Source organism: Narcine bancroftii, chromosome 11 (genome assembly GCF_036971445.1).
Source record: "Narcine bancroftii isolate sNarBan1 chromosome 11, sNarBan1.hap1, whole genome shotgun sequence".
Taxonomy (NCBI): domain Eukaryota; kingdom Metazoa; phylum Chordata; class Chondrichthyes; order Torpediniformes; family Narcinidae; genus Narcine; species Narcine bancroftii.
The window spans coordinates 9557629-9583582 of NC_091479.1; the positions used below are offsets into that span (position 1 = coordinate 9557629).

General features: G+C 42.3%; 2 protein-coding genes across 12 annotated transcripts in view; one reads left to right on the forward strand and one right to left on the reverse strand.

Annotated features, from left to right (window-relative positions):
- LOC138745470 (tetraspanin-3-like) overlaps window positions 1–25954 on the forward strand; it is a 437564-nt gene that overhangs the window by 31529 nt on the left and 380081 nt on the right. The window contains exon 7 of one of the 4 annotated variants that reach the window (XM_069902533.1): window positions 8470–9133. The exons of the other annotated variants lie outside the window; for them this stretch is intronic. Within the exon in view, the coding sequence (XP_069758634.1) occupies window positions 8470–8562 (93 nt within the window). The 3' untranslated portion in view covers window positions 8563–9133. Of the gene's footprint in view, window positions 1–8469; window positions 9134–25954 lie in introns of those variants that run through there. 4 annotated transcript variants of the gene reach the window in all.
- Window positions 20620–25954, reverse strand: part of pstpip1a (proline-serine-threonine phosphatase interacting protein 1a) — a 107596-nt gene continuing 102261 nt past the window's right edge. For 7 of the 8 annotated variants that reach the window (XM_069902537.1, XM_069902539.1, XM_069902538.1 and 4 more), the window contains 2 exons: window positions 24408–24490; window positions 20620–22683 (listed from right to left, as the gene is read on the reverse strand). In XM_069902537.1, coding sequence (XP_069758638.1) covers window positions 22552–22683; window positions 24408–24490 — 215 coding nt within the window. In that variant the 3' untranslated portion in view covers window positions 20620–22551. The remainder of the gene's footprint in view (window positions 22684–24407; window positions 24491–25954) is intronic. The other variant, XM_069902535.1, reaches the window with a different exon arrangement.

The window sequence follows — 25954 nt, forward strand, 5'->3', positions numbered from 1 at the left end:
TTAGTTCAAATTTCTGCTTTTACAAATAAATATCTCAATTTCCTTGATTCTGATGTGAGAAATTAAAAGCAGGAGTCTGGCATTCAGACTGTCTCACTTGTTCAGCCGTTCATAAAGTCTCTATTTTGAAAAAAATCATTCACTTTAGTAGAAGCAAAAAATGTTCACACTATATTCCATTAGCCATCTTACCAATTCCATTAGCTTGTCCACTTTCCTTTTGAAGCCTCACTGGATTTTAACTCCCACTGCCACCCAGCTTGGCATCATTACATCTCTTGACTCTTAAGTGAGTTTTTTGGAAAGAGAGTTGGTTCTTATCTCTGCCAGTTCGTTATTTGAACAACTACCATCAGGCCATTCCTTTCAAAATCATTGAGGATCCCTTCCACCCCGCACACAGCATCTTCCAGCTACTCCCGTCGGGGAAGAGATCCAGGAGGATCAGAGCCAGCACGACCAGGCTGAGGAACAGCTTCTTCCCACAGGCGGAGAGAATGTGAATTGACCAAGGGAATTGCTAACACGAACCACCCGAGACTCTCAATGTACAAAACAATATTGATTTATTTATATTTGCAGATAAAATACTTGTCCAACATGTGTATTATTTGTCTGTATGTGTTATTTCTGGTTGTGTGTCTGCATGTTTTTCACTGAAAACGCTGTTTCATTGGGTTGTACTTGTATAATCAAATATTAATAAACTTGACTTAATCTAATTACAAAGAGTTTAATGAAAATTTATTTGGTCTTTGTAGCTCAATAATACGTCATCCAGTAAATTTTTTCCAGACTTTAATAGTAGCCTTTATGTGGTAACAACGCTCTCTTTGAACCTGCTTTGAATCGCTGTCCCTTTGGGCTGACAAATGGAATCTACGAAAACAAAACTGTGCTGACTCAGTCAGATTGTCATTCGGGTGGAGAACACCTGCAAATTTTCCTTTCTTGGATGCCTTTGTTTCTCCTAAAAATAGTGTAATGGTTTAGTTTTGCTATAACTAGTGAGACTTGAGTGAATTAGACACCAGTCTTGCTATTTTTAAAAAAAAAACTTTTTAGAATTTGATTATCGAATTGTACAAGTACTTCCTGACAAAGCAGTGTTCTCTGGTCAGCGGTACTAAAACATGCAAGCACACATCCAGCCATAACACACATAAACATCTACTTTGATGCAGTGGGTATATAAAATAATAAATATTGTTAACTTTATAGTAGATTCTTATATGAGCAGTTCATTCAGTCGTTCAGCATTCTCATTGCCCGTGGGAAGAAGCTGTTCCTCAGCCTGGTGGTTCTGGCTCTGATCCTCCTCTATCTCTTTCCTGACGGGAGTAGCTGAAAGGTATTGTGTCCAGGGTGGAAGGGGTCCTCAGAGATTTTGCACGCCCTTTTCAAAAAATGATCCTGGTAGATGACATCGAAAATGGTGAGTGATCCTCTCTGCTACTCTTATGGTCCTGTGGACTGATCTCCAATCCAATGCTCTATAGCAACCATACCACATGTGATGCAGCCGGCCAGGATGCTCTCAATGGAGCTCCTGTAGAAAATTAACAGGTTAGTGGCCTGCTTCACCCTTCTCAGTAAGTGCATTCGCTTTTGTGACAGTAGGTGCAGAGTAGGCCTTCCTGACAAGTAAGGAGACGACGTGTGTCCACGATAGGTCACCTCTTAAGTGGACTCCGAGGATCTTGGTGCTGGCTACTCTCTCCACTACTGAGCTATTAATGTATAGTGGAGGGTGGTCATCCCTTGTCCTCCTGAAGTCTCCTTTTTCTTGTTCATATTGAGACTCGGGTTGTTATTCTTGCAAACATCATGAGATTTCAATCTCCATAATGCCATTAATAATCAAATTCTCCGATTTCTTTTAGTTCCCCTCCCCACCCCCCCCACTTCTATGCACTCCTCTCACTTTATCTCTGTCCCTCTTTCCATTTTCCCTGTCTCATTTCAACCAGCTGTATATTCATAGAACCACCCCCTCCTCAATCAGTTCTCACCTGACCTATTTGTCCAGATATCACGCTTTGTTTAGCCGCTTTCAGGTGGAATAGCTGGGAGAACACAGCTACGGAGCCGGCTGTGGGTGTGTGCGAAGCGACATTCAGGTGACAGCGCTGAAGGCGCTTTTCTGGCACCTGAAAGGTCTGCAGTGGGGAGAGGCACCGCGGAGCAAACACCGGCTCCTGTTGACTGTGGCCGTGGTCCCACCCGCTTTCAGGTGCCTAGGGGGAGCACTCAGAAGCAGAAAATACACCTAACCTAGGAGGGTTAGGTAAGTATTCCTCAGGTTAGGGTTCTCCACTTTCAGGTGGCCTCCCAACAGCCATATCTGGGTATTTTAGGCGGCTTTACGTTGGGGTATTCTGGCCACCTGAAAGTGACTTGTGTAGGTCTGTGCTCCTCCCCCTGCTCTTTCCTTCCTTCTCCACAGCCTTTTAAATCATACCTTGAAGAAGGGCTCAGGCCTGAAACATCAGTGATATATCTTGACCTCCTATGGATGCTGCAAGACCTGTAGATATTCTTGAAGAAATTAAGGCTACGCACAAAGGAAAATGTGCTGATTTCTGAAAATAAAACCTATAGTTTGAGATATCCGTTTCAAAATCAGAAGGGGGCAGCTGAATGGTTGGGGAAAACCTATCATTTGGATCCCAGTGAATTTCACAGTAGGACTTGATCATTTGCAGACTGCTAGCTCCTGTCATCCAGATGAGAGGCTGGCTGTTGAACTACTGAGCATTTGGCCCTGGTATCTTTGCACCTTTTTGTTTGTTGAAATGCAGTAATATAGTATGCAGTTCTGTTTCACTTTTCAAACTTGACCACCTTCACTTCTCAAACACTGAGCTAACTCTCTTGGTGTGAGCCTCAAGTGAAGTTGCGAAATTGTGTTACAGCTGTTCAAGACCACACTTGGCACAATGTGCAGTACTGTCGGAGAAATCATGAAGTTGGAAAGGGTGCAGAAGAGATTCACAAGGATTTAACCGGGACTGGATGGCATAAGTTATAAAAAGACGCTGGAAAGCTAGGTCTCTTTTCCTTGGACCTTATAAAGATAAATAAAATCATGAGGGGGACGTGGATAAGGAGCAGGTAGAGAAGTCTAAAACTCGGAGGCAAAGATTTAAGGTGAAGGGAGAAAAATTTAAATGAAGTCTGAGGAATACCTTTTTCACACCAGTGGTGGGTATGTGGAATGAGAGGCCAGAGGATATGGTAGAGGTGGGTACAATTAAAATGTTTTAAAAACATATGGTGAAGGTTTCGAGGAATATGGGCCAAATGCAGGTAAATAGGACTAGAGTAGACAGATGAGTTAAACCAGAAGAGCTGTTTCCATGCTGTATAACTGAGTAAAAGCACAATGCTGTAGAAACTGAGCAAGTCAAACAGCATATTTTATCTGTCAAAGATAAAAATACATAATCAATGTTTCGGGCCTGAGCCCTTCTTTGTGGTATGTGCAAAATAGTGGTAGGGAAGAGTACAGGCCCAAAGGCAGGAGGTAATAGGTGGGTAAGGGAGGGAGAACACACCAGTGAACAAGGGGAGGGGGAATGGCTCTGGTGAACGGAGAGGGAAGAAGGTGGAGAGCTGGAGGATAGGAGACAGTGGATGGGGAAGAGAGGGAGAACAGGGTGCGGTCTCCCAGACACCGGAGAAGTCGATGTTAATGCCATGTGGTTGGAGAGTGCCCGGATGGCTTCTTCAGTTTACAGGTGGCCTTGGTTTGGCGGTGCATGAGGCCTTGAGCAGACATGTTGGCGTGGGAATGGTGAGCAGAATTTAAATGGTTTCCACCAAGGGATCCCTGTCATTGATGTGGTCAGCAAAGATGTTCAAACTGCACCCAGTCTCTCCAATGTATTTCACCAAAGCTCTGAGAGTCTTTTTGTTATTGTTGCTGCAGTCTGAGTCACTTGAAGTTTAAACATTTCAGATAAATACTCGATTGCATAAATTCCATTGCTTTTACATTAGTGAGAGGACTAACCTTGATCACCATAGCCAATCTGCTTCGTTAGACATGAGAGTAATCTCGAATTCTGCACGGTCAGAAATGATTGTAAAGCAGTAATCAAAGGGTGTTGTGTTACATTACTGAATGAAGATGAATTGAGTTGACTACCGCCTGAACCTATCTGTTTGATTAGTCATGATCCACTCCTGGCAGTTAATACATTTTCAATTTTATATGGGGTTTTGTGTTCACTTGAGACCAGCAGATGCTGCCAGTGAACCTACCAACGTGGTGTGCACTTGATGCGTGACCCTGTAATAGGATTAACTGAGCATTGCCAGGAAATCAAGATCTCTTAAACATATGAAGTTTTCATTTGGCGAATCCTTTGTGTTGCAGAAAGGGGACAAACAAAATATTCCTTACAGTTTGGATGACTACAAATCCTGGAACTTTAATAAATTCCACAATTGAATGGGAAGGTTTTCATTCTTATTGTCTATATTTCAAAGTTTTCAAGTGTGATTGAGAATCTTTAACTTGTGCTAAGTGAAATAATTTGGGAGTTTGGTTTTGCTAGATTGTATTTGGGTAGAAGTGATGCTGTTTCCTGCCAGAGTACAGATGTTTGCATTACCAATAAACAGTCATTCTGCCTCGCCTGCAGAAGAAAGAATATCAAAGTTGTATGTGATGTTGTATTAATTTTTTTAAAAATTGACATGCAGCACAGAAACGGGCCCACGAGGCCGTGCCGCCCAAATACAACCAATTGACCTACACCCCTGTCCGTTTTTGAAGGGTGGGAGGAAACCCACGTAGTCAGAACCACCAGACTGAGGAACAGCTTCTTCCCACAGGCAATGAGAATGGTGAACGACCTGCTCATATAAAAGCTCCTTGCAGACAGCTCAGGATTCGAACCCCGGTCGGTCACTGGCGATGTAACAGAGTTGCACTGACCACTATGCTGGCCGGACCACCCTAATGTACTCTTGACGATAAATCTGAACTTTGGTGGCATACCCCCCCACCATTTGAAACATCCCTTCTTCGAAATGAATTGGAATTTTGAAAATCTGGTTGGAGGATGGCTGCTGCTGGGTGGGGAAGAATGGGGGACCTGCCAACTTTTAACTGTTGTGGTGGGAAAATTAAATGCCAATCGCACATTAATTTTGCCTGAAAGGAAGTCAGACTCTCAGTGAGCTCGATGATAGGTAGAGCGTCTTTTTAATTTAAAGAATTTTATATGATTTTCTGTCATATTTAGACATTTGAATTATCTGATGTACACTTCCAGACTGCTTTGTGGAAACCAAGATAGTGATTGTAGACAGTTAATCACATGAGGGTATCATTGTCAAGAACCAGATCCTTCACTTCACTCTCAAGTGTCTCTTTCTGTTTTGGTGTTTTACTTGCATACATCCCTCTTTTATGTTTGTCAGGTCGCGCTTATTTATCGTTCATACCATAACCATTGCAGTGTACAGTGAAAACAAGATAGTGTTTCTCCGGACTGTGGAGCTGGTTAAATTACCACAGAAACTTTTTTTTAATATAAATAACATATCTCTTATAAATATCATGTTACATATGCTAGCCCTGTTTACCCGGAGTTCAGAAGGCTCACGGCTTAGGGGCAAAATACTTTCGCAATCTGGTCATGAGGGCCTGAATGCTTTGGTCCTCTTGCCGCGTGGCAGGAGGGACAATAGATTGAGGGAGGGTCGAGTGGAGTCCTTGACAACATTTATGGTTTTCCACAAACAGTGCCCGTTATAAATGGCAGGGAGAGAGACCCCCAATAAAATCCCCTCAGCAGTCTATACTATCCGCTGCAGGGATTTGCATTCTGGGATGGATCAGTTCCTGAATCAGGCGGTGATGCAGTTACATAGGATGCTCTGATTGCATCCCTGTAGAATGTAGTGAGGATTGGGAGGGGGTGGAAGCTAAACTTTCCTCAACCTCCGCAGGAAGTAAAGTCATCGTTTGGCCACCTTGGCTATGGATCTGGTGTTGGGGGACCAGGAGAGATCCTCCGCCAGGTGCACACCAAGGAATTTGGTGCTCTTGACTACCTCGACAGTGGAGCTGTCGATGGTCAGCAGAGAGTGATTTTCCCCCCTGTGCTCTCCTGAAGTTGACCACCTTTGTCTTGTCGATGTTCAGGTGTAGGTTGTTGTCCCTGCATCAGTCTGTTGGTGTTTGCACCTCCTCTCTGTAAGCTGACTCATCATTCTTGCTGACAAGGCCCACCAAGGTCATGTCGTCAGCAAGCTTGATGTGATCAGAACTGTATCTTACTGCACAGTCGTAGGTCAGCAAGGTAAACACCAGTGGGCTTAGCATGCAGTCTATGAACAGCATTCAAACATGCTTCCTTTTTCCCCTTTTCCCCCAACTTGTTAGTTCATGTTAAATCCATACAATAGGATGACTGACCAAAGTGAAATTTCAATTATCACTGCACTTCTGGCCTGTTCACCCCTCCTTTCTACACTTGGTGTCTGTAAATTTGTCCATCTGTTTCCACAGCTTGTAAAAGTGCTTCTCTATTTCTTCCTTTTAAATAAACAATGTAAAAACCTATCCCTGACTAAGTTGTGGGCAACAGATTCCATTTCTTTAGTGTGTCATTTTTTAAAAATCTCTGAGAAGAATCTTGTTTTCCTATATAAAAAAAACCTCTTAATAAATTAAACATTGTTGCGGTGGTGAAGGTTTTTGGAATGTACCAGGCACCAATGTTGCATCATTTGTCGGCAGTGCTAAGGATTATGGAGTGGAGTCTGGTGGATAATTCTGTGCTCGTGTCACAGCAGAAGGTAGGGTTGAGCAGCCTTGCCTCGATTACATTATTCCTATTTCATTCCAATCACGAGAAAGCTCAACCAAAGAATGACAGTGTTGTATACTTGCTTGGGATGCAGCCAGGAACCTATTACATTCTGGTGGTGAACCTTCTTGTGCGTCTGGTTTATAATTTACTAAGCATTTGAAAGCCCTTTCCTATTTCGATAAATCATTTCATAAATAGTGCACCGACTTGTAATTTGAAATTTCTGGTCCAGCAACTACAATCTAACACAGGAAGGGCCATACTGTGGGCCCCTGTGCTAACTGCGGCAATTGCCCAGTTTTAAGTGGCTTGAGATGAATTTTGAAGAGAAAATGGAATATGGCCCATTATAAGTCTCAAACAATAAATTGCACTGCATGTACTTCTTGGTTTCCACACAGACATTTTGAACAACCACTAGACAGATTGTTGAAATGTTACTCCTCAATGAAAACATTGACCTCAGTTTTAAAAAAAAAACCATCGTGGAGCAGAAAAGATGGAAAATAGCTAGGGTGCGCTGAACATTTCAGACACAGTGGGGGGGGGGAATGAATACTTTTTCACAGAAGTCATGGGGAAGTGCTCGATTTGCAAATAATCTATTAACTTCAATAGCTTAACTTTAATAACCTATTTACAGATGTACACTTTCCATCCTAATCATTGAGGTGGACATTTGGGCTATGAACTGAGAGTTGCGGAAGAATGTTGGAGATGGGCTTGTCTTTTCTCCTGTTCTTATTTTGCACCCAGCTTTTTATTTTGCATGGCTTTTGAATAAGAGTTAGTTTTATTGTATTCATTTAAATTAACAGCAGTAGATTCAGAAATACTGACTGTACTACGTGAGCACATCAATAAACTTCTGTAATGTCAACAATTAAACTGTTTAGTGATGTCATATAGTTATTTTGATAGAAAATGAATTGTCATTGGCACAGGGGTTTTCTGGTCTAAATACACCATTTTTCTTGCCGTGTAACTGGTTGAAAATTGCAGAGCTTAAAATTGTTTGGCCCATGATTCCTTGTATTTTTTTTATGTGTGACTCACAGCCAAAAAAGTTTGACCACCCCTGATGTAACTCAAAGAACAAGTAGGAGTAAATCGCGAGTAGCAAAGATAAAGATACAGAACTAACGTTTTCGGGCTTGAGCCCTTCATCAATGGAATGAGCAGCCTAGAAGAGGTGCAAATGCCCAACCCCATGGAAAAATAATCAGGAATTCATTCAAAACGTACTGGGGCTTGTAGGTTCATTGGGTGTAATTGGACAGCACGGGCTCATGTGTCAAAAGGGCCTTTAACTGTGCTGTATGTCTACATTTTAAAAAAAATGAATTTAATGTAAATTTTGAAATGTTATAAATTTAACTGTAGACTGCAGGATTAGGTGAGTTGAACAAAGATGATGTTTGACCGATATCATCTTTAACACTGTGTCCAGTATGAAATGAAGTTAATCAAGTTTGTTGTTGATTCCCTGCGCTTGCTAGTTACGGGGAAAAAAAAGTTTTGTGCACACACTCGAGCAGCAGAGAGGTGAGCTGGTTATCAAACTTGATGAATTTTCCCCTTAAACACAAGACTTTGAAGTTCAAATGATGGTGGGTAAAGTTTGCTGTTTTTGTTTCAGTTGCTGGGCATGCTGTGTGCCTTCGTTGTACTGTGCAGGAGGACCAGAGATCCATCCTACGAGCCCCTCATCCTTGGAGGAACTTACGCATAATTTGTTTTCTGGGTATTCTGTTTCTGTACCCTGTTCTCCTCCCCTACCCCCATCCCCAAACCATCCATCCCAATGTCCCTTCCATTCTCAATATGCCATCCATTTTCACCACTGGAAGTTCAGACACTATGTCTAGGCATTGAAGAGGTTTTCCTTTATTCTGTATATAAAGTAAATTTAAAGCACATCTTACAGTCTGAACTGCTGGGGTTAATCGCCCAAAAGTGTACACAATAGGTGCACCTATGGTTCTATTTATAGATTAAACTGTATAAAAATGACTAATACTGTAGAAATCAAGGAATCTGTAATCACAAGTAACTAATAATTCTTTCAAAGGCCTAATCTTCCAAGATTTAAGCATCAACTCTAATCTATAATCTGAATTTTGTTTTAGTTTGTGTACTATCAAGGTATTTTACATGTTTAGTTTTATTTTCCAGTTTGCTGTCTGTAGTGAGAGCTCTGATGAGAAGTTTTAAGTTATCTCTTGAAGTAATACAGCCTTGTAGCAAGGATATGGTATGTGAACTGAACTGAATTAATGAAAATAAAGATTGTTGAAACTGAACTTGTGCTATTTCTTTTTCCTGTGGGCTGAATGCATTTAGGTGCATAAAACAGCTGCCTGGTTATGTCATTCGTACTGTTAGAAACCGTGTGGATCAGATGGACCCAGAGTCGATTCCTTGCTAGCAATATTGAAATGAATCTGTTCATTCTGAGAAGGAGAAATTGCTGCTACTCCTGTTTGCGTGGATATCAAGTATCCCAGGATACTTTCCAGAGAGGCGATGGAGTTCCACAGCTCTTGTCCTAATCTATCACTTATCTCCATTTTGTTCACGGAACAAATAATGACCAGCAGATGAATCCTCAGAAGTGGTGCACATTAGAAACAGCAATTTTCTTAGGTATGAATGACTGTCATTCAATGAGGAGAAGGTTCGAACTCTCCATTTCTTTAATGACGATGGTATTGTGGGCATGGTGAGCGCACCAACCTGGGTGGAAAAGAATTTGGTTCCTGTTGAGTTTGAGTTGGTCAAAAAAAAACACGAATCAGAATCACATTTTATTGTCATGAACATGTCACAAAATTTGTTGTTCTGCAGCAGTAAATATTGTTCAGAATAAGGAGAAAAATCACTTTAAATTATAAGTTTGTAATGAGAAGATTTTTAGAAAAATAATTAGTGCGAAAATGAGAAAAAGTGGGGTAATGTTCATTGTTTGTTCAGAAATCTGATAGTGGAGAGAAGAGCCCGTTTTTTGTAATGTCGAGTGTACCTCCTCCCTGATGGTAATAGTGAGAAAAGGGCATGGCCCGGGTGTTGAGGGTGCTGGATAATAGAATTTGCTTTCTGGAGGCATCACCTCTTAAGGATAACCTTTAATGAAGTGAAGACTAATGCCTATGATATAGTGTTGGCTGAGTTTACAACTCTCAGTAGCCTTTTCCTGTCCTCCGTACCAGACAGAATGCTCTCCACGGTACACCGGTAGAAATTTGCAAGAGTCTTTGGTGACCTACGAAATCTCCTCAAAATATAGCAGCTGGCGAACCTTCTTCATGGTTGCATTGATATGATGGCCCCAAGATAGGTCTTCAGAGATGTTGACACACGGGGATTTAAAGAATGTGAGTAGAGAGAAGATGATGCATTAAATATTAAATGCAGCAATTCCCCAACGTACGCCCAAGTTCCGTTCTGACCGACTGGACGGATCTTGAAGCGGACATAAGTCGGACATATGTTAGCATGGCATGTAGTCCCCACACTGATCCCACTGCCCCGCGCTCTCCCGACAGCATTCTTTATCCTGAGAAATATTATCCAAGCGTAATTTTTATATATAAAAAAAAATTGATAGCTTTTTTTGGGTCATATGTACAGATGGCCGTAAGTCGCATAGGTCGCAAGTAGAGGAGAGGCTCATTTCGTTGCACTGCTTGCTTGCACGAGTTACAGGTTCAAGCCCCACTTCAAACTTGACACAATATCTGGCAGATAAATCAGTGCAATATTGAAGGAGTGCTGTCCTGTCTGAAGTGGCCTGTGGAATAACAATAAACCTGGAAACTTTGAATTCTAGATGGATGTAAGAGATGTCATGATGCCTTTGAAGAGTAAGACCATCTCCTGGCCCAGCAGCTGTAAAAATATTTGCTCATTTTCGTGTTGAAGGTAGGGTCTAACTGAGGGAAACATTTCCCTTGCTTGCATCCATTATCTGTTTAAAATGCCTTGTCTACTCTGAAGTTTTGGAAGTGTGGAGATTGTGGTGTGCAAACCCAAATGAACAAAAGTACAAATTTGGAAAAAGATCTTCAAGTGAAACCTTTTTTAAAATTATTTTGAAATCTGCAAGTTTCAAATTTTTTTTTTAGCTATCTTGTAACTTTTTATTTGAAACTCTCTAAAGCAATGTACAATTTCTGGAGTCAGGGAACAGCAGGGAAACCTTTATTTTGTTCAATTTAACCGTGCCCCAAACTTCAATTGAGACGAATTATGATCCTGTCTTGGATTAGCCAATTCATTGCAACCTAGTAAACAAATAAAGTGGGGGTTTTTTGTCTGATTTAATTGAGGAACAGGAGAGTTCATCTCTCAATATTTGACTAACTTGTTTTGCAGTTCAGAAAATTGAAATGGAGGAGTTTAATTTGGGCAACAATCAGAAAGCTTGCTAGGAAATTGGTAGAATGAAGACTGTTTTGTGGGATGTGTGGTGCACTGTTAGCCAGAATCAGACACACACAAGGTAAAGACTGTGCAACAGACTTTAATCCACAAAGACTTCCACAGAGCCAGCCAGGCTGTGGCTGCAGCAACTCTGAGTGAGGCCTCGGAAGGCTGTCGCAGGCTTATATCCCGGAGGGTGATTGACAACCAACCGGATGGGGCTTGATCCATTCAGGCCGACTGATTGACAGCCGGCCAGGTGTTGTCCTGTCCCCTTACACTCTTGCAGGTACAGAGGTTGCCCCCTGCAGTAGGCCGGTGGTTTACCACCACAGGATGTGGAGACATGTCTAGCTCTTTCAAGCACAATGCTCTTCATAATTTAATTTAGACGTACACCACAGTATCAGGCTCTTTCAGCCCACATAGCCATGCCATCCAACTGACCTACTACTCCTGGTGCGGTGTGAATGATGGGAGGAAACTGGAGGTCCAGGGGAAAACACACGCAAACTCCTTACAGACAGCACAGGATTCGAACCCTGGTGCAGATCACTGACGCTGTAAGAGTGTTGCGCTAACCGCTACATCAACAGTGCCTCCCTGTTCAACATTATTTAGTGGAAAGTGCAACCCTTGTCACCAAAATTGTCTCACTGCTTTTCATGGGAATTTGTCGTGCATGGATTCTTGCAATGCAAGAGATGTGGGGGCCAATGTTTACACTTCTAAAGTACCTATTACACTGGACAACGAAGATTTTGCTTCCTGAACACTTGGGTGTATTTTATGGATTTTGGGCTGCTAATCACGAAAATCACCTTAAAATATTCCTACCGAGTACAGTACCATTTTTTATAAATATCCTATTTTTGTCGTATTTTAAGTCTAATTCAAGCATCCAAAACCATGCAGTGCAACATGTCATTGAAAAATCATTTTCTGCATTTGCACTTGGGACTCCTTCCCGGCTGATGTTGGTGACAAACACGGTGAAAGATTTTACCAGGACCTTGCAACCATGGAAAAGTGACATCAGGGCCATTGGAATCCATTAATGCCGGCCAACTAATGTTGGACATTGACATGAGAGGCATCAGATGCTGAGTACAAACGAAAATCAACAGCAAAACATTTTTAGGTCGGTCGAACTAACCCAATGTGTCAGCGTCACGATCCGATTAAACATGTTAAGTTCAATTATAGTTAATTTAATGTTTCGCCAACTTCCTACATGATGCAGTAAATCTGAAATTATTTTCGTGTTCAGCTTGAAGTTGTCAATCACAATCCCCGATTTATTATAGGGAAACAAACCTTTGGGGGGGAAAATTGTTGTCCAGTGTTATTAATTGAACGATTGAGAGTGTGAAAAGTACTGTACAAATATATCTTTTCAATTAAATCCAGCTGGTGGCTGTCTGTCTCTTGTGTTTGTCTTTGATATTCCAGCAAGGTCCTTTAAAATAAACAGGTGGCAGTATAATCCCTTATCATTACTTACAAGTCTCAGTCACCAGCTGGAATGATGAGGGCTTTGTATTTCCTTAAAGCTGTTTGAACTTCAAGCAAGTTGGTAATCATTAACAATACTATTAATCTTCTATTCTCAAGAGAAACTTTGGACTCTTGCACTATGGGTCATCTCAATAGTTCCTGTTCTTACTGTGTTTCTCTGCCACCACTTCCCCATCCTACCTGCCCTCCGCTGACGATACCACAGTAGTGGGTTACAGAAAAGGGGGTAATGAGTCAGTATACAGGAGGAAGATCGAAAACCTGGCTGGATGGCGCACCAATGACAAACTTGCACTCAATGTCACCAAAACCAAGGAGCTGATTGTTGACTTCAGGAAGGGAGAACCAGAGGTGTACGATTCAGTTGTCATTGGGGGATCAGAGGCGGAGAGGGTGAGAAAATTTTAAGTTCTTGGGAGTTACTATCTTGGAGGATCTTTCCTGGATCCAACACACTAATGGTGTCATAAAGAAAGCATGTCAGCGTCTCTACTTCGTCAGGAGTTTGTGGAGGTTTGGTATAATGTTGGAAACCCTGGCAAATTTCTACAGGTGCATGCAGGAAAGTGTGCTGACTGGCTGCATCGTGGTCTGGTATGGGGGACACCATGAGCGTAAAGTCCTACAAAAGGAAGTGGACATAGCCCAGGACATCACAGGCAAAACCCTCTCCATCATCAAGAACATCTACAGGGGATGCTGCCGTCATCTATCATCACCCGGCACACGCTCTGTTCTCGCTGCTGCCATCAGGAAATGGGTATCGGTGCCACTAGACTTGCCCCACCAGGTTCAGGAACAGCTGCTCTCCCTCCACCATCAGACTCCTCAATGACAAACTCGATCAGGAGCGCATTTAAGGACTCTTGCACAGTATTGATTTTTTTTCCCTCTCTGTATTGTCCAGTCAGTTTGTTTACATTTCTTTATTTGTTTACATCTGTATGTTGTACAGTATATTCTAGGCTGCACTGAGATTTGGAGCAGCCAACACAAGGGGCTTGTGGGGAAGGACCTCACTCTGGGATCCTTCTGTTATTGGGCATGGAGGAGCTGAGATTGGAGGGGGAAGTCCTCCAGCCACAGAGGGGGTTGGGGGGAGTAACAACAAGGGGCCACAGTAGGTAGAAAATCAATGTTACAATGTACAGTAGTGGAATGTATATAATGAATATGACAATAAGGGGGCAAAAAGATTTTGCATTGTTTTCTTTTGTATGTTTTTTTTCGTGAATAAACCTGTACCCAGCACCTTAAAAGGGAAAAGCAGGTGTTGGCGTAACACTATTACAGCATCAGCGACCTGGGCTCTCATCCGGCAATGTCTGTGAGGAGTTTGTATATTCTCACTATGTCTGTGTGAGTTTCCTCCAGGCATTCCGGTTTTCTCCCACCCTTCAGGAAAACGTACGGGGGCTGTAGGTTAATTGGTGTATATGGGGGGGGGATGGGCTTTTGGGCTGGAAGGGCCTGTGACCGTGCTGTATGTCTAAGTTAAATTTGTTATTAAAATATAAAACATTAAGTGAGAACTTTATATCCTCAATATGCAGCCACCGATTTAATGGTAAAGTGAAACTTTCAAAAACGCCCCTCTGGCTTGTTAATGTCACTGGTACAATCTAGTTCAAGCCAACGTTGCAGTTTACAATAGGGAGTGTGGAATGAGTTGCCATCTGATGCGGTAAATGCGGGCTCACTCTTGTTTTAAAAATAAACTGGATGGATTCAGGTACGGTGGAAGTCTCTAGAGGGTTATGGAATGGGTGCAGGAACCAGTGGGACAAGTAGAATGATGCTGCAGTGTTCTATGGTTCTAAGACTAATTTCATCCATTGTTTCATTATAAATTTTATTACCAGTCTTGACAGATTCTGACATGTTTCCAGGGGCTTTAAAGTCAATGGATTTCTTTTGATTTAATCAGAATTATTAATCTTCAGTCTGAGTGCCTATAATGTGTTTGTAATTGGGTCAGTATGTGTGCTTGTCCGGAGAGTGAAGTCTGCTTCACTTTAGTCTTGCAATCATTCATAAAACCATCTCGTGGTGCTTTTTTGACTCAAGAAGAAAATATTCCAGGTGCTGGAAGTCCAAAATAAAACCAGGATCCTGGAGCCATGCAGAATCTATGGTAAGAGAGGTTTAATGGTTCGGTTCCACAACCTCTGCCAACGTTCTAGGGAAGGTCTTCATCAGCAATAAAGGCGCTTTGGTTTGGCCTCTGCCTTGAGACCGGTGACGGAGCAGATGGGGAACTTACCGTTCTTACCGAACTTAACTTCAGCGTCCCATCCAAAGGAGCCTCGTAGCGCCTTCTGGAGTCCCAAGGACTCAAACAGCCGCTTAGTCTGGCCTGCCCATTCAGGTTGATCGGCGGAGGGCCTCTCGGAGAGGGGTTGGGATATGCGGCTCGGAGACCACCTCTGCACATTCGGAAAGGTGGGTGATCATGCATTGTGGCGGAGTTTCTCCGCCTTTACATCCAGACTTCTGGGCTATCTGAAATGGCACTATAGAGATGCAAAATTCTTCCTCTTCTTTGTTCCTGGGGCTATCCTCTTTAATTCTCTTTGCAGTGTCAGGTTTTGTGTTTGCTGAAGGACTCTTGTTTGACCTAACCTGCTAGGCCTCAGTGGAGCAATCTCCCATCTGTAAATGATGGCAGGTGACCCTGGCTGCTATGGGTTGAGAACAATATGAACTGTGCCTCCAGATGTAATTAAAAAAAAATACTTCCACATTAACAAATCATTCTCTGCAAACAAGGAGAAGATGGGGTTTGGGGGGGTGCTCAGTGGATCAGGCTGCTTTCGTGGAGAGCAGTAGATTTCAGATTTATTGTCAGAATACATACTTGACATCACATACAACCCTGAGATCCTTTTTCCAGCCGGTGAGATGGAATTACCACTTGTTGGTCGTGCAAAATAATTCTGTACTCGACAAAGTGCATATTTAAACAAATACAGAAATGTAAACAAATTGACAAGTGCAGAAAGTGAGGTAGTGTCTGTGGTTCATTGATTTTTTTTCCCCTCTCTCTGTATTGAACCACAATGACCTTTGATGCCCTGGCTAATCAAGAACCTTAAATGACCCAGCCTCCACAACCACCTGTGGCAACAAATTCCCTCTGGCTGAAGAAATACCTCTGTTCTGTGGACTCCCTTTGATCCTGAAGTTGTGCCCTCTTGTCCTAGACTCTCCTATCTTGAGAAGCAGCCTTCCTACCTCTGATCTGTCCGTGCCTTTCAACATTCAAAATGTTTCAATGAGATTCCCCTTCGTTCAACAAGTACAGGCCAGGAGCCGTCAAACAATCCTTGTATGATAACCTTTTCATTCCTGGAATCACCTTTTTGAACCTCCTCTCTGAACCCCCTCTATCCTAAAGGTGTGCCAATTGGTAATTGACCATTGTAAATTGCCCCAATTGTTTAATTATGTGATAGAATCTGGGGGTTTGGGGGTGGGGGAGGAAGAGGTGAGTTGAGTTGTTGCAAATTTGGGGAGAATTAAATGGGATTAAAGTAAGTGGGTGCTTGATTGCATGGTCAATGGGCCAAAGGGTCCATCTCACATGATGGGGGAGCAGAAGTTGGCCCATTGGCCTGTCAAGTCTGCTCCGCCATTGTAATCATGAGCGGATCCATCGTCTCACTCAGCCCCACTCCCCTGGCTTTCTCCCTGTAAACCTTGATACCCTGACTAATCAAATACCTGTCAATCTCTGCCTTAAATATACCCAATGTTCTCGCTTCCACAGCCGTCTGTGGCAACAAGTTCCACAGATTCACGACCGTCTGCCAAAAGGAACTTTTCCACATCTGTTTTAAATTGATGTCCTTTTATCCTGAAGTTCGGCCCTCTTGTCCTAGAATCTCCTACCGTAGGCAACATCCTTGCCACATCTACTCCATCCTTTCTGCATTCAAAATGCCTCAATGAGATCAACCCCCCATCGTTCTGTACTCCTCCAAGAGTCGACAAATGTTCCTTATGTGCTAACTCTTTCATTCCTCATAGCATTCCGGTAAAGAGTGAAACACAGAAGTCTGCGGATGCTGTGATTATAGTAAAAAAGACCGAAATGCTGGAGGAGGTTCATTGGTCTTTTCCGTGTCCATTGGAGACAGAGATATATTGCCGACATTTTGGGCCTGAGCCCTTCTTCAAGAAATAAGCAGAAAGTCTCAGAATCCTGACAGTGCTGCTGGGGGAAGGAATCCAAACCAACAAAAGGTGTTAATTACATATGATAAGGGACAAGGTAAGAATTTATCATTTTGTGTGAAAGGAGACAGAGCTGGGGAGGGGGGGGGGGGGGTCTCTGAACCCTCTCCAACGCCAGCTTCTCAAATAAGGTGCCCAAAACTGAACACAGTGCTACAAATGAGGTCTCACCAATACTGTATGATGTGCCTGTGACAAAGATCAGTACTCATCAAACAGCACCAAAACTGAGCTCCATGGCTTTTATAGTGGCAATGTTTAGTAATAGAAGCAGGAAATGCACAGGAATAACAATCTGTGTCCTGCACAGATTTTATCCTACGCAGAAATTCAAATGGCTTCAACTCCTTTCTGAGCCGTGAAACGAAGATCAGAGCGACCACAGACTTTCCAAACATGCAGTGATTGTCGATGATGGCGTTGTTTGGGGGGGAGGAGTCGGTCTTATTTCAGGAGCATCGGTTAAAGGGGAATATGATGATTGGCATCTATTACACTTCTGTCGCTTGAAGATCTGGTAACTATGAGAATGGATTGATCTTCCTTTCGAAGGCAGGGGTCACCTTTCCAAAGCAGCTGAGAGGCTGTTGTAAGCTGCTTAGAAAATTGTGGAGAGTTGCACTCTTCCTCCTCCGCTACCGTTGCTGGAGCCGTGTGTTATTTTCCATGGGAATGTCTGATCCAGAGGAAATCCATGCAGTTGACCTTCTGCAGAGGGCTGGACCATTGTTGTTCTGTGACCCAGAAAGATTGATGTTCAAAAATTTCCCAGCATCAAGCTTTCGACTGGGGCTCCCGCTTTGCTTTCACAGTCACAAGCCTATCGTCACCAAGAGACCAGAGCAGAGGTTCACTTAAAAACAGAGAACTTTGTTTGGCAGTAAAATCCAACTTGAAATTAGTAACCACCATTAAGTTATGGTGTAACTGTTCTGACAAAGGGTCTTCCACTTGAAACTTGATGGTGCCTGACCTGCTGAGTGTTTCCAGCAGTGTTTGTTTTCAAATTCAATAGAACTGTATATGCTGGCATATGGAGTGACCCCAGAATTTCCATCAAAATGTAGGTTTTGAGCGATACCCTTTGTATGAGGACGAGCCTAAGTTGGTACTTACCTCTGACCACTGGATGCTGTTAAAAGCAAATCACAATTTTTAAAATCCCAAGTGACCCTGTAAAGGTTTTAATTTTATTAGCATATTTAAAAATAAATCACTGTTTGTTCCTGTAACAGGCTGTTTAAAGCCTGAGGAACTCAGCCGGTCTTTCAGCACCCATAGAAGACAAAGATAGAAGTGAGGTGGGGAGGGGTGGGGGGTTGGTTTTAATGAAAGCCAGAGAAGTAATTATTAATACCATTCGGTTAGAGGGTGCCCAGTCTGAAGATGTGTTGTTCCTTCAATTTGTGGGTGGTCTTAGTCTGGCGGTGCATCACTTCTTCCCCCAGATCTGTCTCTCTCTCTCTCTCTCTCTCTCTCTCCCATTCCCTGGTCTCCTTTTGCATAGACAATCCATTCTCACCTCTCATCACATCCAACGAACACTTTGTGTTGGCCTGGACTCCTCCCCCAGGCAGCATTCTGAGTTGTCCTGCTTCAGCCTCATTCTGCCTCTTCCTTGAAGAAGGGCTCGTGCCCAAAACACCGGAAATCTATCTTTGACTCCTATGGACGGTGAAAAGACCGGCCAACATTTCGGACAATCACAGCATCTGCAGACTTTCATGTTTCACTCATTTAGAGCTTGGACAGAGCCGATGGCAGTCAGACCCCGCGGGGGTACACTAAGACTTTGTTAATGACTAACAAGGCATGGACGAGATTACGTCAGCGCTGGCAGGAAGAATGACAGCGGTGTTGAGACTCTCCGTCAAGGTACAGATTTTTAGACCTGCCATATAAGATGACCCGGTTTTGAGGTATCATTTTTAAGTTGGGCTCATCTATATGCTGTCATGTATGGTAGCTTCAGTCAATTTCAGATTGTGCATTTATCGGCAGTCATGCACACGTGAAGTGAATCACCATACGGGGCACGTTAACCAGGATGTGCTCTTTCATTTTTCCCTGTAGGTGACTCCTTCAGCAGTTTGCTTATTTCCTTGGTACTGTTTTGTAAATCCCACATAGATTCATCTCGGAGAATGAGTGGTGAATCCTCAAGATGCTCCATTCCAAAGGGTTGCAGAGGTTGGATCATAGATGGTACTTGGAGGAAGTGGACGCTTCTTTGAAAGATATGGGGAACTGGGCAGCAGAGATCATACTGTGAAGGTCTTTGTGCTGAGAGCTTTAGACTTGAATTCACAGGTTCCAGTTCAGGTGCAAGCAGATGAGCCACTTAATATCCTTCAGTGACATTAAATGGATGTATGAGAAAAGACTTGCTGATTACACTAAATTTAGTAGAAAAGCAAATTGTGCAGAGAATAGAGAGAGTGTGTAGAGAGATAGATAGGTAAATTGAGTGGGCATGGGTCTGGCAGATGGGAATCCAATATTGGCAAGGTTATCCGCTTTGGAAGGAAGAATGGAAGATACAAAATATTATTCAAATGGCAAGTGATTGCAGAAGGACTTGGGAGAGCTTGTGCATGAATCGCAAAAGGTTGGTTTGCAGGTGCAGCAGGCTATCAAGAAGGCAAGTGGAATGTTGGCTATCATTGGTAGAGGGAATGAGAGCGGATCTTATGAAAACAAAATTCTGAAAGGCATAGATAAGATAGAGGTAGGTAAGTTGTTTCCATTGGTGGGGGAGATCAGAACTTGGGGACATGGCCTCAGGATTCAGGGTAGTAGATTTAGGATGGAGATGAGGAGGAACTGCTTTTCCCAGAGTGGTGTGGATCTGTAGAATTTGCTGCCCATTGGAGTTGACCTCAGTAAATATATTTAATTCAAGGTTGGATAGATTAAGGGATATGGGGGAAAAGGCAGGGAGGTAGAGAGAGATGAGCCCATCATCAGATCAGCCATGATCTCATTGAATGGCGGAGCAGGCTCGACGGGCCGGATGGCCGACTCCTGCTCCAATTTCTATTGTTCTTACAACTTAACATTCATATTCAGCTTCTGCCAAGAGAAGGGCTATTGCAAGTCAAGGCGAACACCTGGTTTCCCAACCTGGTAGGAGAGAGGTGTTGAGGGTAATCCCACCAGGGAATAGGTGGGTACACCAAGGCCAGTGTTGGCCGCAGTTGTGATAATAAACAGACTCCAATTGAAGGTACGTGGACAGGAACGGAGTAGATGGATACTGGCCTGGTGCAGGCAAATGGGATCAAAGGGCCTCTCTCTGCTGTGTAACTGACCACAGACAACCATTAACTGAGCAGTTAGCGCAGTGCTGTTACAGTACCAGCGAACGGGACTGCAGTTCAATTCTGGCGCTGTCTGTATGGAGTTGGTACATTCTCCCTGTGTCTGTGTGGGTTGTCTCCGGTTTCCTCTCCCCCTTCAAAACATACCAGGGGTGCTGTACGTCAGTTTGGTGTAATTGGGCAGCCCTGGCTCGTGGGCCGAAAGTGTCCTGCTAAATGTTTAAATTTTTTTTTTAAATTCTCTGGTAACAACGCACTTTCCAAGAAACCCAGACCATTCATTTTACCAGAAGTAAAATTGTTAATCAACTTTATTAAGCACTTGCAATGAGACAGGCAGACAAACTATTTATGGCTACATATTAGTTTACCTCCTTAACTATTTATAATTGTTAATACTTTAAGCTCACAAACTATTGCTGTGAAGAGATTTTTCTGTCACTTTCACACAGTTATTGACTATATAAAGCTACGTTATTTTTTAAGACAGGATCAGAATGGCAAGGTTATACAGCAAACGGGCAGTATTTAACAGTACAATTCCACTTATTTACAATGCACCAGTTGTTAACACTCAGTTGTTTCTCTTAACAATAGACCCACCTCACTGACAAAAGGCAAAGGAGGAAAAACCCAACGCCCAACCCCAACCCACCAATTTTCCCCTGTAACCGCTGCAACCGTGTCTGCCTGTCCCGCATCGGACTTGTCAGCCACAAACGAGCCTGCAGCTGACGTGGACATTTACCCCCTCCATAAATCTTCGTCCGCGAAGCCAAGCCAAAGAGACCATACAAGGAAACTGAAAGGCCACTTGATCAATTGTGTCACCTTATGGCCACAAGTTGCAACTGCAACACTACAGCCAATTAATCGCAAGTTTTGCAGTTTGAACCTCACTTCAAGCAGTTTCAATGAGAAGCCTTGACTAAAGATTGTGACAACTGTAAGCTAGCCAGTGTTCTGCATACACGTTATGTTGGAAAGATAAGTGTTTCAGACTTTGACATTTATTACACAAACATAACTGCTAGGAATCACTAGAATTCTTAGTTCACTCTAAAACTAAACTCAGCGTAGAGAACTATTCACAGAGCTCAGGAATAAAACTGCAAGATGGCTTGAAAATCCTGGATTAGGAAAGAATAAATCCTCCTCTGGTTTCTGTGCTGAGCCATGCTTCACACACAAAAAAACACACCACCTGGATATGGCGAGGTGAGAACGTTGGACAGAACGGGACTTAATTCTGGCAGGAGCTGCTGTAAAATTTGACCACAGCCTTAACCAATGCTGGATGCCTTTGGGGACAACTGGTTAACTTCAGACATGTTTTAGCAGGGTTCTTCAACACCTGAAACTCCAGATGATTGCAGCTCAAGAGATTGCAAGGAAACACGAAATTGAACATTCTTTCACATATTCTAAAAAGGTGCAAGCCTAGATTTGGGTAGTTTCCAGCATTGTCTATGTTTAACTTCAGGGTAATCCAGTTGACTGAGGTTGTTTCCCATGGTGGGAAAGTCTAGGACAAGAGGGCACGACTTCAGGATTGAAGGGTGTTCACTCGGAACGGAGGTATTTCTTCAGCCAGGGGGTGGCGAATCTGTGGAATGCGTTGCCACAAGCAATTGTGGAGGTCGGGTGATTTAAGACAGAGACTGATAGGTTCGTGATTAGCCAGAGCATCAAAGGTTATGGTGAGGAGGGCGGGCAGAGGAGCTAAGTGGTAAAATGTGTGAGCGCATGATTGAATGGCAGGGCAGACTCGATGGGCTGAATAGCCTCTTTCTGCTCCAATGTCTTGTGGTCTTAAACACCAAAGATGAATGTAGTGGGATGGGAGGTTTATAATGCCTTTCAGTGCATCTGAACTGGGAAATGTTAAATAGCGGAAAGGATACAATTGGTACAATAAAAGAATCTTGAAATTTGGGGAACTTAGTGCAAGAACAATCTTGAGATCTGAAGGAATAAATTATTCATGTGCGACAGACATGTATTCACCACAGTATTGGTCTACAAGTGATCTGCATTTACAGGTATATACTACAGGTGTGACAATTGAGCATCTCAACAGCATGTACCACATTAAACTGGATTTCAAGTGAATTACCTCATGTAACTTTAAAATTAAGCAGCTTGCTGGTCAACGCCAACCATCTTACTGTTCCTCAATTTGTTGCAAAGAATTTGCAGCTGGGTTTGTATGAGCTCTGGGTCTCTCAGGCCTTCTCCAAATAGGTGCTGGGGACTAAACCACTCCTGCCATTACGACTTGCAGTCCACCACCCATCTTCATTTTCATCTGTGATCTGGATGATGTCATCAGCGCTGATGTCCAGCTCGTCGGCGTTCTGACAACATGGCAGAAAAGGTTGGAGCCACAAAGCATGGAAACAGGCCCTTAAGCCCACACCAACTAGAATGTCCCACCTGCTTTCATTTGGCCTCTAAATCCCATCCCAATGTTTGATCTTCATTTTACCAGGATCCCAGACATCAAAACTGACTCGCTTCCATACTCAGTGACTATCTCATTCAAGGGAAAGCTACATAAATGATTATGCATTTATTTGTACGTGAAATATATATTACAAAAGTAAAATATAAAATAATGCAGCATATGGAGTACAGATTCTGTTGGGGACTGAATCAACATGCACTGTACAGTTTCTATTCACAATGGTCTTGGAAATGAATGACCCTTGTGTGACTTCCTTCCACATCAATTTCATCGGACGCCAAAAGTGATGTAAAATATTTCCATGGTTAATAATCAAATTCATTGGATCACAATTACAGAAAAGAATTGAGACTTTATACATTTTCAACATTTTTTTCTAACTAATGTCGTTTCTCATGAACCTAATAATTAAATGCTACAATTTATACATATTTACTTGACAGATGATTATATAAAGATTTCATTGTAATGAATCACAAATCATCTGCTCCGCTCCTAATTCTGTGCCATCCTAAAATTTCAAATCAATTTTTTTTAAATTCAGAAAGTTTTTAAATTATTTTTAAAACTATAATCAATTAAAATCAAATTTTTGAGAAAGTTGGGAGCTTAAAATAAGAATTAGTCTTGGTTCTCCTCTTTGAATCTGCTGTACCCTTAAACATTCCATCCTGTAAATGTAATTGTTCTGGAGAAATCAAAATGGACCTAAATTTAATTAATGATTTGGTAAATACGGGCTCACTCTTAGGTTTTAACAATAAATTGGATGGGAACGGTCTGGAGGGTTGTGCAACTAGCAGAATGATGTTTTGGCACAGGCTAGAGAGGCCGAATGGCCTGTTTTCTGTGCTGTTGCATTCTTGATCTACATGTTTCTGAGAGAAAACCAGAGGATATCATTGGAAAGTTTAGGGGAGACATCAGGGGTAAATGTTTTACACAGAGTTGTGGGTGTCTGGAATGGAATGTGTTGCCAGGGGTGGTGCTGGAGGCTGAAACATTAGGGGCATTTAAGAGACTTTTAGACAGGCCCATGGATGGAAGAAAAACAGAGGGTTATGAGGTGGGGAGGGTTTCATTTTTTTGGTGGTGGGAACATGTAGGTCGGCAAAGCATCGTGGGCCGAAGAGCCTGTATTGAGTTGCAATGTGCTAACATTAGCTGCAAGACATTTAATTCCAGAAATCACAAGCAGAATCCCTTTTCCCCACACAATGTTGGTCAAATTTAATACTCCCTGAAAAGTGGCAGGCAGGAAGACACGTCACACCTCAAACCTACCCGACGTAAGAGGACTAATCCGGATACCTTCCTGAGAGACGACACTTGCCCCAAACGCCATCCATTGAGTGGTTCAGATGCCACTGCTGCAGGGAGAAGATGCCCCAGTGCAAGAGGGACATGGCTGCCCATATTGCTGCGTTCAAGGAGAATACTTCAAAGGGACAATGGGGAGAAAGCAGATAGGGGAGACGAGCCTATCTTCAGGTCAGCTTTTGAATGGCGGAGCAGGCTTGACAGGAAGGATGGCCTCACCATGCTCCTATTTTTAAGTTCTTTTGTAAGGATGCATCATCTCACTCAAGAATAACAACCAAGTGTCAGGCTTACCTGAGCAGTGTAGTCATAAAGCACTCTGTAGTTGCTTGAGTTTTCCTGTCGTGCATCACCAACACTGGTATACAGCTCCTCTGCTGAGCAACACAAAAATCCAACTGTAATACCCACTTCTATAAAGCTTGTACTCACCACATCTCCAGCCATAGTTCCATTTTAACCCCTGGTTCACTTTGAATAACACTTCCTAATCACCTGAAGACAAATTTGCCTGTGAAGCCACAGCACTGAATCAGGTTTGCATGAGAATAGCTATCAATGAGAAAGATGATATGGAGATTAATGAGAACTTTAAGGAATTTTATGAACAATTACACCAAACTGAGAACGAGGGGAAAGAAGACAAAATAGAAGAGATTTTAGCTAAAAGTGAACTGCCGAAATTGCAAGAGGAACAAATCAAACTGATAAAACCATTTGAAATCGAGGAAATACAGCATGTATTAAAAAAGCTGCCGAACAATAAAACCCCTGGAGAGGATGGATTCCCAATAGAATTCTATAAAACATTTCAAGAGTTATTAATTCCTCCTCTCCTGGAAGTAATGAACCTGATAGAAGAAACACAAAACTTGCCAGATTCATGTAAGACAGCAATAATTACAGTAATTCCAAAGATGGGGAAGGATCCACTAACACCAGCATCATATAGACCAATATCTCTACTTAATTCAGATTATAAGATAATAGCAAAATTATTAGCAAACAGATTGGCCGACTGTGTACCAAAAATAGTAAAACAAGATCAAACTGGATTTATTAAGAAAAGATGAACAGTGGATAATGTCTGTAAGTTCATTAATTTAATTCATGCAGTTCAGGGAAATAAGATACCAACAGTGGCTGTTGCTTTAGGTGCAGAAAAAGCCTTTGACAGAGTAGAATGGAATTAATTATTCAAAGTATTACAGAGGTCCAACCTACCAGAAAAATACATTAATTGGATTAAAGCATTATATAATGGACCATTGGCAAAGGTGACAGTAAATGGATACGTATCGAATCAATTTAAATTAAGTAGGTCAACTAGGCAGGGATGTCCACTATCTCCCTCACTGTTCGCTTTAGCAATAGAACTGATAAGAACAGAAAATAAAATAAAAGGGATAAAAATAAAGTAGAAGGAGTATGAAATCAGTTTATTTGCAGATGACATCATAGTATACTTAACAGAACCAGAATTATCAATAAAAGAACTACATAAGAAATTGAAGGATTATGGAGAAATATCAGGGTACAAGATCAACGCAAATTAAAAAGTGATGCCAATGAGTAACGCGGATTATACAGAATTTAAAAAAGAATCCCCATTTAAATGGCAAACGCAAGCAATCCGATACCTAGTTATTAGATTAGATAATAATTTAAGACACCTATACAAATTAAATTATCAGCCATTAATGAAGAAATTACAGGAAGACTTAGAACATTGAAAATAATTGCCACTAACGTTGATAGGGAGGGTAAATTGCATTAAAATGAATGTCTTCCCAAGGATACAATACTTATTTCAAACGTAACAACAGAGAAATTCTTCAATG